Source organism: Canis lupus, chromosome 16, assembly GCF_048164855.1.
Source record: "Canis lupus baileyi chromosome 16, mCanLup2.hap1, whole genome shotgun sequence".
NCBI classification, from domain to species: Eukaryota; Metazoa; Chordata; class Mammalia; order Carnivora; family Canidae; genus Canis; species Canis lupus.
The window spans coordinates 14,011,885-14,025,919 of record NC_132853.1 but is presented as its reverse complement, the minus strand read 5'-3'; the positions used below and the strand labels follow the sequence as shown (position 1 = coordinate 14,025,919).

Here is a 14,035-nt window from a genome sequence, read left to right as displayed (position 1 = left end):
TGGCTATTGTTGATAGTGCTGCTACAAAGGGTGGGATGCATGTGCCTCTTTGAGATGCTATTTTTATAACCTTTAGATAAATACCAGTAGTGCAGTTGCTGAGTCATACGGTAGTTCTATTTGTAACTTTTTGAGGAACCTCCACACAGTTTTCCAGAGTGGCCGCACCAGTTTGCATTCCCACCAACAGTGCAAGAGGATTCCCCTTTCTCTGCATCCTCTCCAACATCTTTTGCTTCCTGAATTGTTCATTTTAGCCATTCTCTGTGGTGTGAGGTGGTATTTCTTTGTGGTTTTGATTTATATTTCCCTGATGATGAGTGATGTTGAGCATTTTTCCATGTGTCTGTTGGCCATGTGTATGTCCTCCTTGGAGAAATGTCTATTCATGTCTCCTGCCCATTTCTTAACTGGATTATTTATATTCTGGGTGTTGATCTTGATGAATTCTTTATAGATTCTGGATACTAGCCCTTTATCCGATAGTACATTTGGAAATACCTTCTTCACTTATCTTCTCCATTCAGGACACTCATTTATTCGATCTGTTGTATTTCAGTTTTGTTGATTGTTCCCTTCACTATGCAGAAGCTTTTTATCTTGATGAAGTCCCAATAGTTCATTTTTACTTTTGTGTCTCTTGTTTTTGGAGATATGTCTAGGTAGAAGTTCTCTCCTCTAAGATTTTGATGGATTCCTGTCTCACATTTAGGTCTTTCATCCATTTTGAATTTATTTTTGTGAATGGTGTAAGAAAGTGGTCCAGTTTTATTCTTCTGTATGTTGCTGTCAGTTTTCCCAACACCATCTGTTGAAGAGACTGTCTTTTTCCCATTGTATATTCTTTCCTGCTTTGTCGGATATTAGTTGGCCATAGAGTTGAGTGCCCATGTCTGGGTTCTCTATTAGTGTCCATTGATCTATGTGTCTGTTTATGTGCTAGTACCATACTGTCTTGATCACAGCTTTGTAATACAGCTTGAAGTCTGGAGTTGTGATGCCTCCTGCTTCAGTTTTCTTTTTCAACATTCCTTCAGCTATTTGGGGTCTTTTCTGGATCCATACGGATTTTAGGATTGTTTGTTCTAGCTCTTCAAAAAACGCTGGTATTATTTTGCTTAGGATTGCATTGAATGTGTAGACTGCTTTGGGTAGTAGAAATGTATAGACATTTGTTCTTCCAATTCACGAGTATGAAATGTTTTCCCATTTCTTTGTGTCTTCTTCAATTTCCTTCATAAGAGTTCTTCAGTTTTCAGCCTATGAATCTCTTACATTTTTGGTTAGGTTTATTCCTAGGTATCTTATGGTTTTAGATGCAATTATAAATGAGATCAATTCCTTGATTTCTCTTTCTGCTGCTTCATTATTGGTGTATAGAAATGCAACATTTCTGTAAATTGATTTTTTATTCTATGACTTTGTTGAATTCATGAATCAGTTCTAACAACTTTTTTGGTGGAGTCTTTCAGGTTTTCTATATAGTGTATTATGTCATCTGTGAAGAGTGAAAGTTTGAGTTCTTCCTTGCCAAATTGGATACCTTTTATTTCTTTTTGTTGTCTGATTGCTGAGGCTAGGACTTTCAGTACTGTGTTGAGCAATAATGGTGAGAGTGGACATCCCTGTCGTGTTCCTGACCTTCGGGGAAAACTTTTTCCCCATTGAGTATGATATTAGCAGGGTAGCTGGCTATCAACAATTGACTTCTACTGGAGGAGATATTATCTACAGTAATCACAACCTATGTCATTAAGCATGTAACCAGATACTTGAAGGGAAATAAACAAAAATAAAAATAGCATTGCATAGTAGATTTTTATTTTCTTATGGAATCTAATTACCTTATTGTACATGTATTTGCCAAAACTTTTACCAGCCTAGCTTTCCAAGTTTCCACAATAATCAATGTCTTATGAAAATATTGGCCTGAGCTGATTTTGGGAGCAATACAGAACAGTGTGAGCTGAGAGCCACATATATTATGAACTGGTGACAGTGTTCCTGAATGCTACAATAAATAAATTTGAACTTTATTCTGCAGGCATTGTAAGGCTGTTGGACATTTCTAATAGGGTGGTAGTTACATTCAATGGAGATTAATCTGATTGTGATGTGCAGAATGGATAGAATGGGGGAGATTGGAGACTGAGGAATGTTTAGGAGGGGGTTTCAATCATTTATCTAAGAGACTATGAACTATCCATAAAATCACTCTTTCCTGGTCCCTAATTGTATGGATGCTACCATGCCACTAGAGTTCAGCACATATTAATGATGCCAGGCATTATGCCAAATGGTAAACATTGGTGTTGCAAAGATGAAATTGACCTGGTGAGAAACCTGGGTGTCATTATATACCCATTTTTCTTCTTCTTCATCTGCATCCAAATACTACCAAACCCTGGTGATTTTTGCTTTGTTAGTATAGTGAAAACTTACCCATTTCTTTTTGTTTGTCCACTGTCCTTGATTCCACTGCCACTACCTTCATTCAGGACACTCATTTATCACTTAGATTTGGGCATTCTTCTTGCCTATAGACATACCCACCTGCCATCTGGTCTCCTCACCACAGAAAGAATGGGATTTTTACAAATTATATCTGATTTTGTCACTCCTTCAGGGTTTCTCATTACTCTCAGGATAAACTCTAAACTTCTTCATATGGCCCGAAGACCCTTGATCATACTGGTGTTTATTATCGATGTCTCCATTGATTCAAGAACCTCCTTCTCCATTCTACACCCTATCTGCACAATTATATTTTCAATTACTTAGAAGATCTAGATACTTTTTCAGCCTTGGGGTTTTTCCTATCTTACTCTCTTGTGCTAGAATAGAATAGTCTTCTCTTAGGTCTCAGCTTAGTTGTCATTTCTTCAAGGAAATCTTCCCTGACCTATCATCTTACTAACAAACTCAGTTTTACATACCCCTTCTGATTCTGTGTATTCCCCATCACAGCATGTGTCACTCTGGTTTGTGACAGTCTATTTACTTGTCTGTGTCCTCCATTCTACTGTATCTTTAAGAGTAGCTTAAGAAAATGTCTATTTTGTTCATCTTTGAAATCTAGCATTAGCTCTGAGTCTGACACAATATAGGTGCTCAGTAAGTTTATGTTAATAAATAAACCTCAAGGAGGGACACCTGGGTGGCTCAGTGGTTGGGCATCTGCCTTCGGCTCAGGACGTGATCCTGGAGTTCCGGGATCAAGTCCCACGTCGGGCTCCCTACATGGGCCTGCTTCTCCCTCTGCCTGTGTCTCTCCCTCCCTCCATCTCTCTCTGTGTCTCTCATGAATAAATAAATAAAATCTTTAAAAAATCTCCTACATATTTAAAAAAAATAAACCTCAAGTAATAGAAAGAATTGAAAGGGGGAATTGGATAGATGTAATATCAGACAGAGGGAATTGGCTGGATCTTTTGATTAGTAGTTTCACACATAGCTTTTAGTTAATAAAGTCCTGGTCATAGGAATATGTAAGAAACATTATGGTTACAGAGACACAAAGATGTCAAACAAAACAAATATACTTTTTCTAGGTAAAATTCTGGGAATGGAACACTGTTTCATCTGAGGAATTAACTCACAGAATCCGTTTTCTACCTTGCTCCTTTTTCCCTCCAAAGTTCAACATGTCCTATGAATTTGTCAGCCCTAGCTGCACCCACTGGAATTACTGTTCACCAGGTAATAGTGGTATCTTCTTTTCTTCCTGACCATGAATATTTCTTACCAAACTATCTTTCTCTTGTATGTAGATACTGAAGGGCATGTTGCATGCTGTTGGCATTAAAAAAATCCATTAATCATTAAAATCCATTAAAAATTAAAAAATCCATCAGAGGAAAAAAATTGAAAGCCCAGAAACAGCACAGTAAATAACAGATTTTGTTCTGCTAACGATGGTAGTGTCAACTGGTAGGAAAAGAAAGGGATATTGAACAGATGGTACTGGGACAAGCTGGTTGACTCTATAGGGAAAATGAATTTAGATTCACACCTCACAGTGTTTACTGCATAAATTTCAGGTGGTTAAAGCATTATATATAGATACAACTATAAGGCAACCAAAAGAAAATACAGCATAATAGTTTCTGATCTTGGGACAAGGGTGGCCTAAAAAACCCCAAAACAATGGAACCAACAATAAAAGAAAAGAAAATGTAATCAAATTAATTTAAAAATTATCCTTTTAAAGAAAAAGATTACACAGAAAGTGAAAAGACAAGCAAAAATGTGGGGAGCTATTTTCAACATATATTATGGAACCAATATTCTTTTAAAAATATATTGGTGACAGGAGATTTACAGTTTATTTATTTATATTTATTTATTTATTTATTTATTTATTTATTTGAGAGAGAGTGAGAGAGCACACAAGCAGGGGGAGGGGCAGAGGGAGAAGCAGACTCCCTGCTATGCAGGTAGCCCGATGAGGTGCTCAATCTCAGGACCCTGGGATCATGACCCAAACTGAAGGCAGGCGCTTAACTGACTGAGCCACCCAGGTACTCCAAGAATTAATATTCTTAAAAGATAACCAATAATTTTTAATCAATTGGTAAAAGATAACCCCCAATAGAAAAATGAATAAATAACCACTAACTCTTAGGTCACATCCAGCAAGGGCAGAGCCTGGATCTAGCCTCAGTGTTTAATTCTAAGACCTGTGCTCCTTCTATTCCACTCGTGGTCTCCTTAAGTCACCACAATTTGTCTACTAGCAGGTAACATCTGCAAGGTCATCTACTGTGTGCCATTGACCAAAATGTGATCATGATAGGTGGTGTTGCCCCCACTCTCTCTTAAGAGTCCTCGCACTACTCTGGACCTATGTTTACTAGATTCTGTATTCTCCACAACCCTTAGATAGAGTTGTCTGTGTAGTGGAGGAGTAATGGGGCTCCCTGCATATTTGCACACAGCTGCATCCCTTCTAGGTACAGTTACTTCTGTGGTTCCCTGGCCTCCACAGCCGCTGGTTTTCCATTGCCTGAAGCTGACCCTCACCTCTTCCTCAGTCAGGACAGGGGTGGTTTATTGGCTTAAGGCAGATCAAAAGGGTCTCAGAATCCCCACCCTTGTCAGAGGGAGTCTCTTGACTGTTTCTGACTCAGCAGGCAGAAACCCTAACTTCCCCACTAACTTTCTTTTTAACTCCCCAAGTCACAGACCAGAGACCATGCTTTCTCTTTTCTTTCCATGTTTGCTATAGTTTGCTCTCAACTTTGAGGCCATCTCTTCTGTAAAAGTACTCAGCACTTCATCCAAACATAAAACTCATTCAGAGCTTTGTCTTTTCTTTTAAGATGGGGTCAGTGGGCATTTCCCCAGGCTTGTTATAAAATATAACTCCTGAGACTCAAATTCATTCTCATATTTTATATGGCTGTGTGCTTTTTTAACATACACATTTTCTGTGGTTGAGCGATTATGATTTTTGGTGAATGTAACTTGGAAGTCCTCTGAAGTCAGGTTCACATTTGAAAACAGAAACAAAATTTAGAGAACCCCTGTTCCCCACAAGTACATATAGGGAGGAAAAAAGTAAAAGTTACAAGGTTAGAAACAGGGAATGAGGTGGTAGTTGGGGACTGAATGATCAGGAACATTTCCAACTCTTATTCCTATATTGATCCTGAATGTAACACTTTATTCCACTTCCCAAAATAATATATATATTTTTGGCTGGTGCATTTATTAAAAATCCTGGAAGAATAAATGGGAAACCAATAATCTAATAATATTACAAGTGGTTACTTGTTAGAGGTATGAGAATTGGGTGGTTGAGACACAGGAGAGGGAGAGACGTTTTCAGATATATCTTTTAGCTCATTTTGAAGTTTGAACCATGTGTTTGTACTATGTAGGCTCACAAAATGTATAAAGTGAAAAACAGTGCAGTATAATGCAGCCTTTCTTTGCTGGAGGCTCTGTAAATAGTAGAGAAACTTCTTTGGTTGGAGCCATATCCTTTTAATGCTTTAATGTGGTGTGTGGGCATGAGTGTGTATGTTCATGTATTTGTGTATGTGTGTGGGTGTGTGAGTGCATTTGTGTCTCTTTCAGAGGCTAGAGGTTGAGTGTTCTTCTATAGCATAATGACTCTTACTGTCTATAAGAGTTTAAGGACCTGGCTCTCTGCCTCTAAAGTAGTGCACTATCATCATTGTTGCTACAGGACTGTTTGTGAGAGATGGGCAGCCAGCTGACCACATTGTGGGATGGACACAGGAGAAAGGGGAAGAAAATAAGCAGAATGGAGTCATGTATCTTCCTCTCTAGCTCTTACCTGGTTGCTTTTGCCAATCACTAAGGATGTTACTGGCAGGCTTTAGTTATTTACTTTTTCTAAACCTGCATGGCATGTTTTGAATTTCTTTTTCTTTTGTAGCACATAAGAATGTGCTTCTGTTGAGAATTGTTTCACTTTTTTTCCAGCTAAGTGCCTGCTCAAAATTACTGTGACAATACCTGCTATGTGTTTTAGCTGTTACAAAAAGGAGACATATATGTAGCCTGGTATCAATTCTAGATTGTACAAATGTCTTACTTCCTCCACTAGAATCCTCATTTTGTATCATGGCTCCCTTTCTTGAAATTTAGTTGCTCTACAAGACTCTTAGGCTTGAATCTTATACTCTTATACTCTTATACTCTTATACTCTTATACTCTTATACTCTCTATTTCCGTAACTTATCACTCCACTGTGGTCCATGTGCTGTTATTTTACTTCAAAATCTCCTAACTAACTTTAACTATTTAATTGAATACCTCCACAAAAATGTCCCACAAAAAACTCTTGAAAACATGGAACTAATTTGTCTTAAATGACTTTTTTGTTCACAATTTTCATTAAATGCACCATTGACTTTTTATTGAAGCCTTAATTCCTTGAAGCTATCTCCTTGCTTATTCTTTTCATACTATTTACCACATTCTATTGTTTCTATTTCCATTACCTTTGAGGTTAATACTTACAGCAATGGGACCAGCTGCTCTATGGAACAGATGCTCCAGGACATATTCAGTAGGGCTGATTATTAAATCTTAGTTTCAGGTGCAGTTGTGCTTGGGAAGGAATGAAGGGGTGTTATCCTGTTTGGAGTTTGCATCACCTCCTGAATTGCTGTTTACAGATGACTGGGGGATAGGAATATCAATCCCATACACAGTAAAAAAAATCTGCAGGTAGCTTTTAATTCCTCCAGAGCTTAGCTACTAATAGCCTACTGTTGACTGGAAACCTTATGAATAATGTAAATAGTTTATTCACACATATTATGTATGTTATATGTACTATATACTGTATTCTTATAATAAAGTAAGCTAGAGAAAAATAAAATTTTTATTAAGGGAATCATAAGGAAGCAAAAATACATTCATAGTGCTATACTATAAAAAGTTTGTGTGTAAGTGAAGTTCAAACCCATGTTTGTTCAAGGGTCAACTGTAGATCCTCTTTCTATAGCTTCACTGTTTCTTTAGTTTCTTCTGAGCTGTATAATTTAACTCCTGGTCTCATCAATCTTCTCTGCTCCCTTACTGCTGTCTATCCAATCTTAGCTCAACACAAACTCTCATTATTACTTCATGCAGAGCTTTTATCTATCTATCTATCTATCTATCTATCTATCTATCTATCTATCATCTATCTAATACCATAAATTCCCCTAGACCCACCATGCAGCCTGAAGTTAGGTCTTTAGTAATAGCTCATATCTAACTACATGGTATCCCCAGTTTCATTCTCCTCACTCTCCCCTTTTGAAATTCCCTCTCATACTAAATTCTATCCTCATCTTTGCCTTGCTTTTGTTTATAACACACTGTTATTGAATATATATCTTTTCCCAGAAAGTTTATTTTTTGTTGGTTTAGCTATTTATACCCTTATAAAAGGGTATTAGTAACAATCTTTGGGGATTTACATTTTTAGATATTACTATTATGTAGCTCAGATTCAGTAAAATTTTGGTATGTCTTTGCAGGCCATTCAGAAGAAGGAATTTCTCTACTGGCTGGAGAGACTAACCCAAGTATCAAGGACATTTTCTTGCCTTCATACAATGGGAGGCAAAGAGGGCCATGTCTAGAACTATGTCTTGGGTGACTTTTGTATTTCCATGCCTAATAATAGAGCTTAACAGGAACCACAGCAATATAATAATAATAGTAATAATAATAATAATAATAATAGTAACAGTACTATTGTGGACTGAGACCCCTCAGGACTGAAGTTTTGGTTCATCTATGCAGGCGAAGACCAAGTGGCAGCTGTTTGACAGCTCCCCTCAGAGATGTGAGTATCAGACATGTGATCATCCCCCTTCTGAGCTTCCAGTTTCTGGTAACACCACTTTTCCCTTTGTACTTAGGGGAAGTGATTTCTTCCTGCAGTTAATAATCTCTGGACTTTCATATCCATTTCTTTCTCCTTAGTCTTTTTCAGGACAAACCTATGTATCTACTTCCCTCTATTTAAAAAAATGTGTTATTATTATTTTTCTCTTCCAAGTTTTAATTTAAAATCAAGTTAGTCATTATATGGTCTCATTCATTTGGGGAATATAAAAATTAGTGAAAGGGAATAAAGGGAGAGAAAATGAGTGAAAATATCAGTGAGGGTGACAAAACATGAGAGACACCTAACTCTGGGAAATGAACATGGGGTAGTGGAAAGGGAGGTGGGCGAGGAGTTGGGGTGACTGGGTGATGGGCACTGAGCGGGGCATTTGGCGGGATGAGCACTGCGTGTTATGCTAAATGTTGGTAAAGTGAACTCCAATAAAAATTTTTTTTAAATAAATAGAATCAAGTTAGTTAACTTATAGCGTAGTGTTGGTTTCAGGAGAATTTAGTGATTCATCACTCACATATAACATCCAGTGCATATCACAACAAGTGCCTTCCTTAATGCTCATCTCCCATTTAGCCTATCCTTTCAACCACCCTCCTTGCAGCAACCCTTGGTTTGTTCTCTATAGTCTTTTATGGTTTGCCTCCTTCTCTGTTTTTATCTTATTTTATTTTTCCTTCCCTTCTCCATGTTCATTTGTTTTATTTCTTAAATTCCCCATGTAAGTGAAATCCTAAGGTATTTGTCTTTCTTTGACTGACTTATTTCACTTAATATAGTACCCTCTACTATTTCTGTCCATGTCATTGTGAATAGCAAGATTTCATTCTTTTTGATGGCTAGGTAATATTGCAGTGTATATATACACCACATCTTCTTTATTCATTCATCAGTAAGCAGACACTTTGCACTCTTTCCATAGTTTGGCCATGGGTAATAGTGCTGCTATAAACATTGAGGTGCATGTACCCCTTCAATTCTGAACTTTGGTATCCTTTGGATAAATATTTAGTAGAGCAATTGCTGGAGTATGAGGTAGTTGTCTTTTTAAGTTTTTGAGGAAACTCCATACTGATTTCCAGAGTTTGTATTCCCACCAAAAGTGCAAGGGGGTTCCTTTTTCTCTGCATCCTTGCCAGCATCTGTTTCCTGTGTTTCTACTTCCCTGTATTAAATCTTCTTGGTTTAACAATGCCAAATGTGATTCGTGTTTCCTGAATGGGCCTAAGCTGACCAACCCAAACTGACATACCAGCTATATACTGTACTAAAATACTAAGTCTTTTCTAGACTTAGTCCATCTCTGGACATTAGTGTGTGAAGCAATTTAAATTGTAGTATTAAAATGATTTCAGGACAGCATGTTTGACAGAGTCAAAGAGAAATGACGTGACATACTGGTACAGTGATTTTTATTTGCATTATATCCACACACATAGATTCTTATGATCACTGCAGGATACAGTAGAGGAAGTTAACTTCTCTTGTCCAAATTAAACAGAGGAATAGTGAAACATTGATATAGAGCAGCTAAGTGGTATGGAGTTCTCCTAAGAACCTACATTCTCAGGCCTTCTTTTATATTCTTCTCTTTGGCACTTAATATTTCACTATGGGATATATTTGAAACATCTCATATCATTTGGCCTTCTTCTTACCCACCAAAATTAATCTTATTGCATTCATTATTTAAACATAATATTGCAGGATTCATATATTCATTTCATACAAATTTATTAAATAATGACTATATGTCCGCACTGCCTAAGTGCTAAATATACAACAGTGAACAAAACAGATCCCAAATCTTCATATTCTCATGAGGAGAGACAGGCAATAAATTTATATAACATTTTCATTGGCCAACCTTGAAAATTCTCTACATAAAATACTTCCATTCCCTCTGTTTTGGTCAATCATTCACACAGATTCATATGCATTAGTAATCAAATCTTTTTTGGTTGAAAAGAAAATTGGGATAGTTCTCATTCTTGGTGTTTTAGAGACCCAGAATGCATTAAATGGTGAATAACATCATTTTTTGACTTCCAGATTCTTCCAACATGGACAACTAGCTGACAATGTGAATTATCTATAGAAAATAATAATTTCATATTTTTACAGGCAGTTAAAAATAGTAGATAATAAAACAGCTTGCACACTTTCTAAGATACACTCAATTCACCTCTTGAAAGTGTCATGCTGTTTGGAAATATGATATTTAGGGGCAATCGCTTATATATTATTAATATTTTGAGGAAGTCTTATAATTTTCTCACAAACTGAATCAGATCATAGGTTGTGGGGTTCCTTGGTAGGTATTTAGTGACCTGCTAGATTATCTGTTTCTGTAGGAAATATCACCTACATGTCAGGGCTGATCATCCAGAATCAAAGTCTCATCTTCCCTGTGACATACTGGAGAAACAAGGTCATATCATTTTCAATACTGTTCTTTTTTCTGCATCTACTTGGCACCCCAATTTTTTTGTCACTGTAATTTTATTTCATGATGTAATTAATTAAGTCAGCTATTTTTTATTTTAAAATGCAATAACTCAATTAATGAGTATCATTTTGTTAAGATTATAGGTAGAATGTTATGCTCTTTAGAAATAGTCTAGTTTAGGGATGCCTGGGTGGCTCAGTGGTTGAGCGTCTGCCTTCAACTCAGGACAATTCTGGGTCTGGGGATCGAGTCCCACATCGGGCTCCCTGTGGGGAGCCTGCTTCTCCCTCTGTCTATGTCTCTGCCTCTCTCTCATGAATAAATAAATAAAATATTAAAAAAAAGAAATAGTCTAGTTTCAACAACAATACAATAAGAACAAAAGTCTTTGCCAAGGTCATTTCCTTTAAAGATTTTCCTGGGTAGATAAATAAAGCTTTTAGTCTGAATATATCTATAATTATGAAATTATAGTTCAGAAAGTGATATTTTCATTTGTTCATCCCATGTTTACACCAAGAATCATGGGTATACTTTACATGACCAAGACTGCGAAAGATACAGTGATTAAGAACTCTTAAGACAATTCTTGCCTTCTGAGGCTTGTAAGCATAGTAGGGATAACTAGCACAATAGTAAAAAAATTGACATTTGAACAGTGACTTATAGTCTTTAAGTCATTGTCTACTGTGATCCTCAAACTTGTGACCATGGTGGGACAGATACTATTATTCCAAATATTTGTTGTAGACGTGGAGCTTCAGAACTTTTCTTTTTTTTTATTTAAAAAAATTTTTTTATTTATTTATGATAGACACACAGTGAGAGAGAGAGGCATAGACACAGGCAGAGGGAGAAGCAGGCTCCACACACCGGGAGCCCGACGTGGGATTCGATCCCGGGTCTCCAGGATCGCACCCTGGGCCAAAGGCAGGCGCTAAACCGCTGCGCCACCCAGGGATCCTGCTTCAGAACTTTTCAACTTTACTCTGATTAGAGTAGCTTATCTGGGACATGAACCCAATATTTCTGTGCTGCTAAAAGGACAGTAATCTGTACAAAGAGACAAATTAATGAGATGTGTAATAAATTGTATCTAGATTTCAGAGAAGAGGACTTTGTAGCTGGAAAGATCAAAGGCAGCTTCTTGGAGGGGATGAACTTTAGGGCTGGATTCCCAAGTGCATCATAACTGGTAACTGTATTTTCTAATATGGCCTCATATTTTTTATAAGGAGATTCTCTTGCATAATAGTATCCCCAGGGCAGCCTTCATGTCTCGGTTTCTCAAACTATAAATGAAAGGATTTAACATTGGGGTCACTGCCATGTACATAACAGTTATGATTGCATCCTTTAGGCTGTAACTAGACAGAGGGCGGAAATACATGCCCATGACTGTCCCATAATACAGAAAAACAACTGTGAGGTGGGAACCACAGGTAGAGAAGGCCTTGAGCACACCTTTGGTAGATGGGACCCGTAAGACTGTGGAAAAGACCTGGACATAGGAGATAATGATGCATAGTAATGGCACAGAGAAGACACCAACCCCTAGGTACATCATCCTCACATTAAAGAGGATGTCAGAACAGGACAGCTTAAGCAAAGGGGTAATATCACAGTAGAAGTTGGCTACTTCCTTGTTGCCACAGAAGGACAGCCTGGCTGTGAGCAGAGTGTGGGGGAGGGCATTGGCATTACCAACCACCCAAGACCCAACAACTAGGAGGACACAAGTCCATGGGCTCATGATTGTTGTGTAATGAAGTGGGCGACTGATGGCCACCGCACGATCATATGCCATTGCAGCCAAGATATAGCTATCTGTGTTGCCCAAGGCAATCATAAAATACAACTGTGTTAGGCATCCACCAAAGGAGATGGCTTTGCTGTGCAAGAGATGATTTGCCAGCATTTTAGGGATGGTTACAGAAGAGAAGAGGATGTCAACAAAGGAGAGGTTGGCAAGGAAAAAGTACATGGGATTGTGAAGGCGAACATCAGAGCGAATGGCCAAGATGATGAGCAAGTTTCCAATCAACGTGATGGGGTAAATGAACAGGAAGAGGGTAAAGAAAAAGTCTTCCTGGTCCTGCTGACCAGTAACTCCCAGGAGGATGAATTCCAGGGTAGAGGATTGGTTGTCTTCCCTCATGGCTCCTTGTTAAGAAAGGGGGAGAAGAATCCAGAATTATTAGTGGAGTTACTGGAATGATCTTCCTTATCCATTAGTTTTGGTTCAAGTGACCAGCAATCTCTATGATGTATTTACTGACTCCAGAGATAGCCGATATTTTGGAGGAATTATCCTTGTTGGTCAGTGGGACTGATTAACAAATAACCCTTGACACTCATGTCTAAGAAGTGAGCGATCTATGAATCAAAGATGCCCATCCTCCTCCATCCCAGAACCACCTCTCAAACACCTAGGATTTAACCAATCAACAATTACTTTATATATTGTATGTGCTAGATACTTTGCTAGGCTTATGGAAAAAGCACAAACGTGCAAAATACATTTTTAATTCACTTATTCAACATGTAAGACATAGTCTTTGTTCTCAGGGACTTTACAATGCAATGGAAAAGCCAAAAGTCACATGCTAATTGTATTACACTTGACAAGGAAGGGGCAGCAAAATGCTGCCAGTGCTGACAAAATACACTGGTGCAAGGGACATGTTATTAGAAGGACAAGCCATGAAATTGGGACTTGTCCAATGCCCAAACTAATAGTGATCCCAGAGTCCCAGAAGTAGCAGGTGTCTATGCTGACATTGGATGATTGTAAGTCACTCAGATCACTGGATTTAGGTCCTAGCAAAAGCAAGCCTAGTGAATTTCCTCCCCAATGTTTCCTTTTCTAGGAATAATTTCACTACCTCCTTTGATAGGTTGTGAAACTCTCTAATATTGATAATCACAAAGATTTTCCCTTCTCTCTTTTTATTATTTCTTTTGTGGAGTCATCCAACTCCCTGGTCATTTTAACTAGTGCTAAGTAAATTCTCAGGCCTATCTCTGTAGGCTTGATCTCTCTTTCCCATATTTCTACATGCAGCTATCTTGCCAACATGTCTATCCAAACACTGTACTGTGCACATCCAACCTCAGTAGTTTGCCAGCTTATTTGAAAAGGAAAACTATACTTTGTTTATTTCAATAACCCCAGAGAGACTGTTGTGGAAAATTGTGTGAACTTGATATTTCT

The 14,035-nt window shown here is 37.8% G+C and overlaps 1 protein-coding gene across 1 annotated transcript; it reads right to left on the bottom strand.

Annotated features, from left to right (window-relative positions):
- Positions 1–12,049: 12,049 nt before the first annotated feature.
- LOC140607433 (olfactory receptor 1A1) lies at positions 12,050–12,979 on the bottom strand. The gene has a single exon (XM_072782175.1). The coding sequence runs from the start codon at positions 12,977–12,979 to the stop codon at positions 12,050–12,052; it is 930 nt and encodes a 309-aa protein (XP_072638276.1).
- Between the last annotated feature and the right edge of the window lie 1,056 nt (positions 12,980–14,035).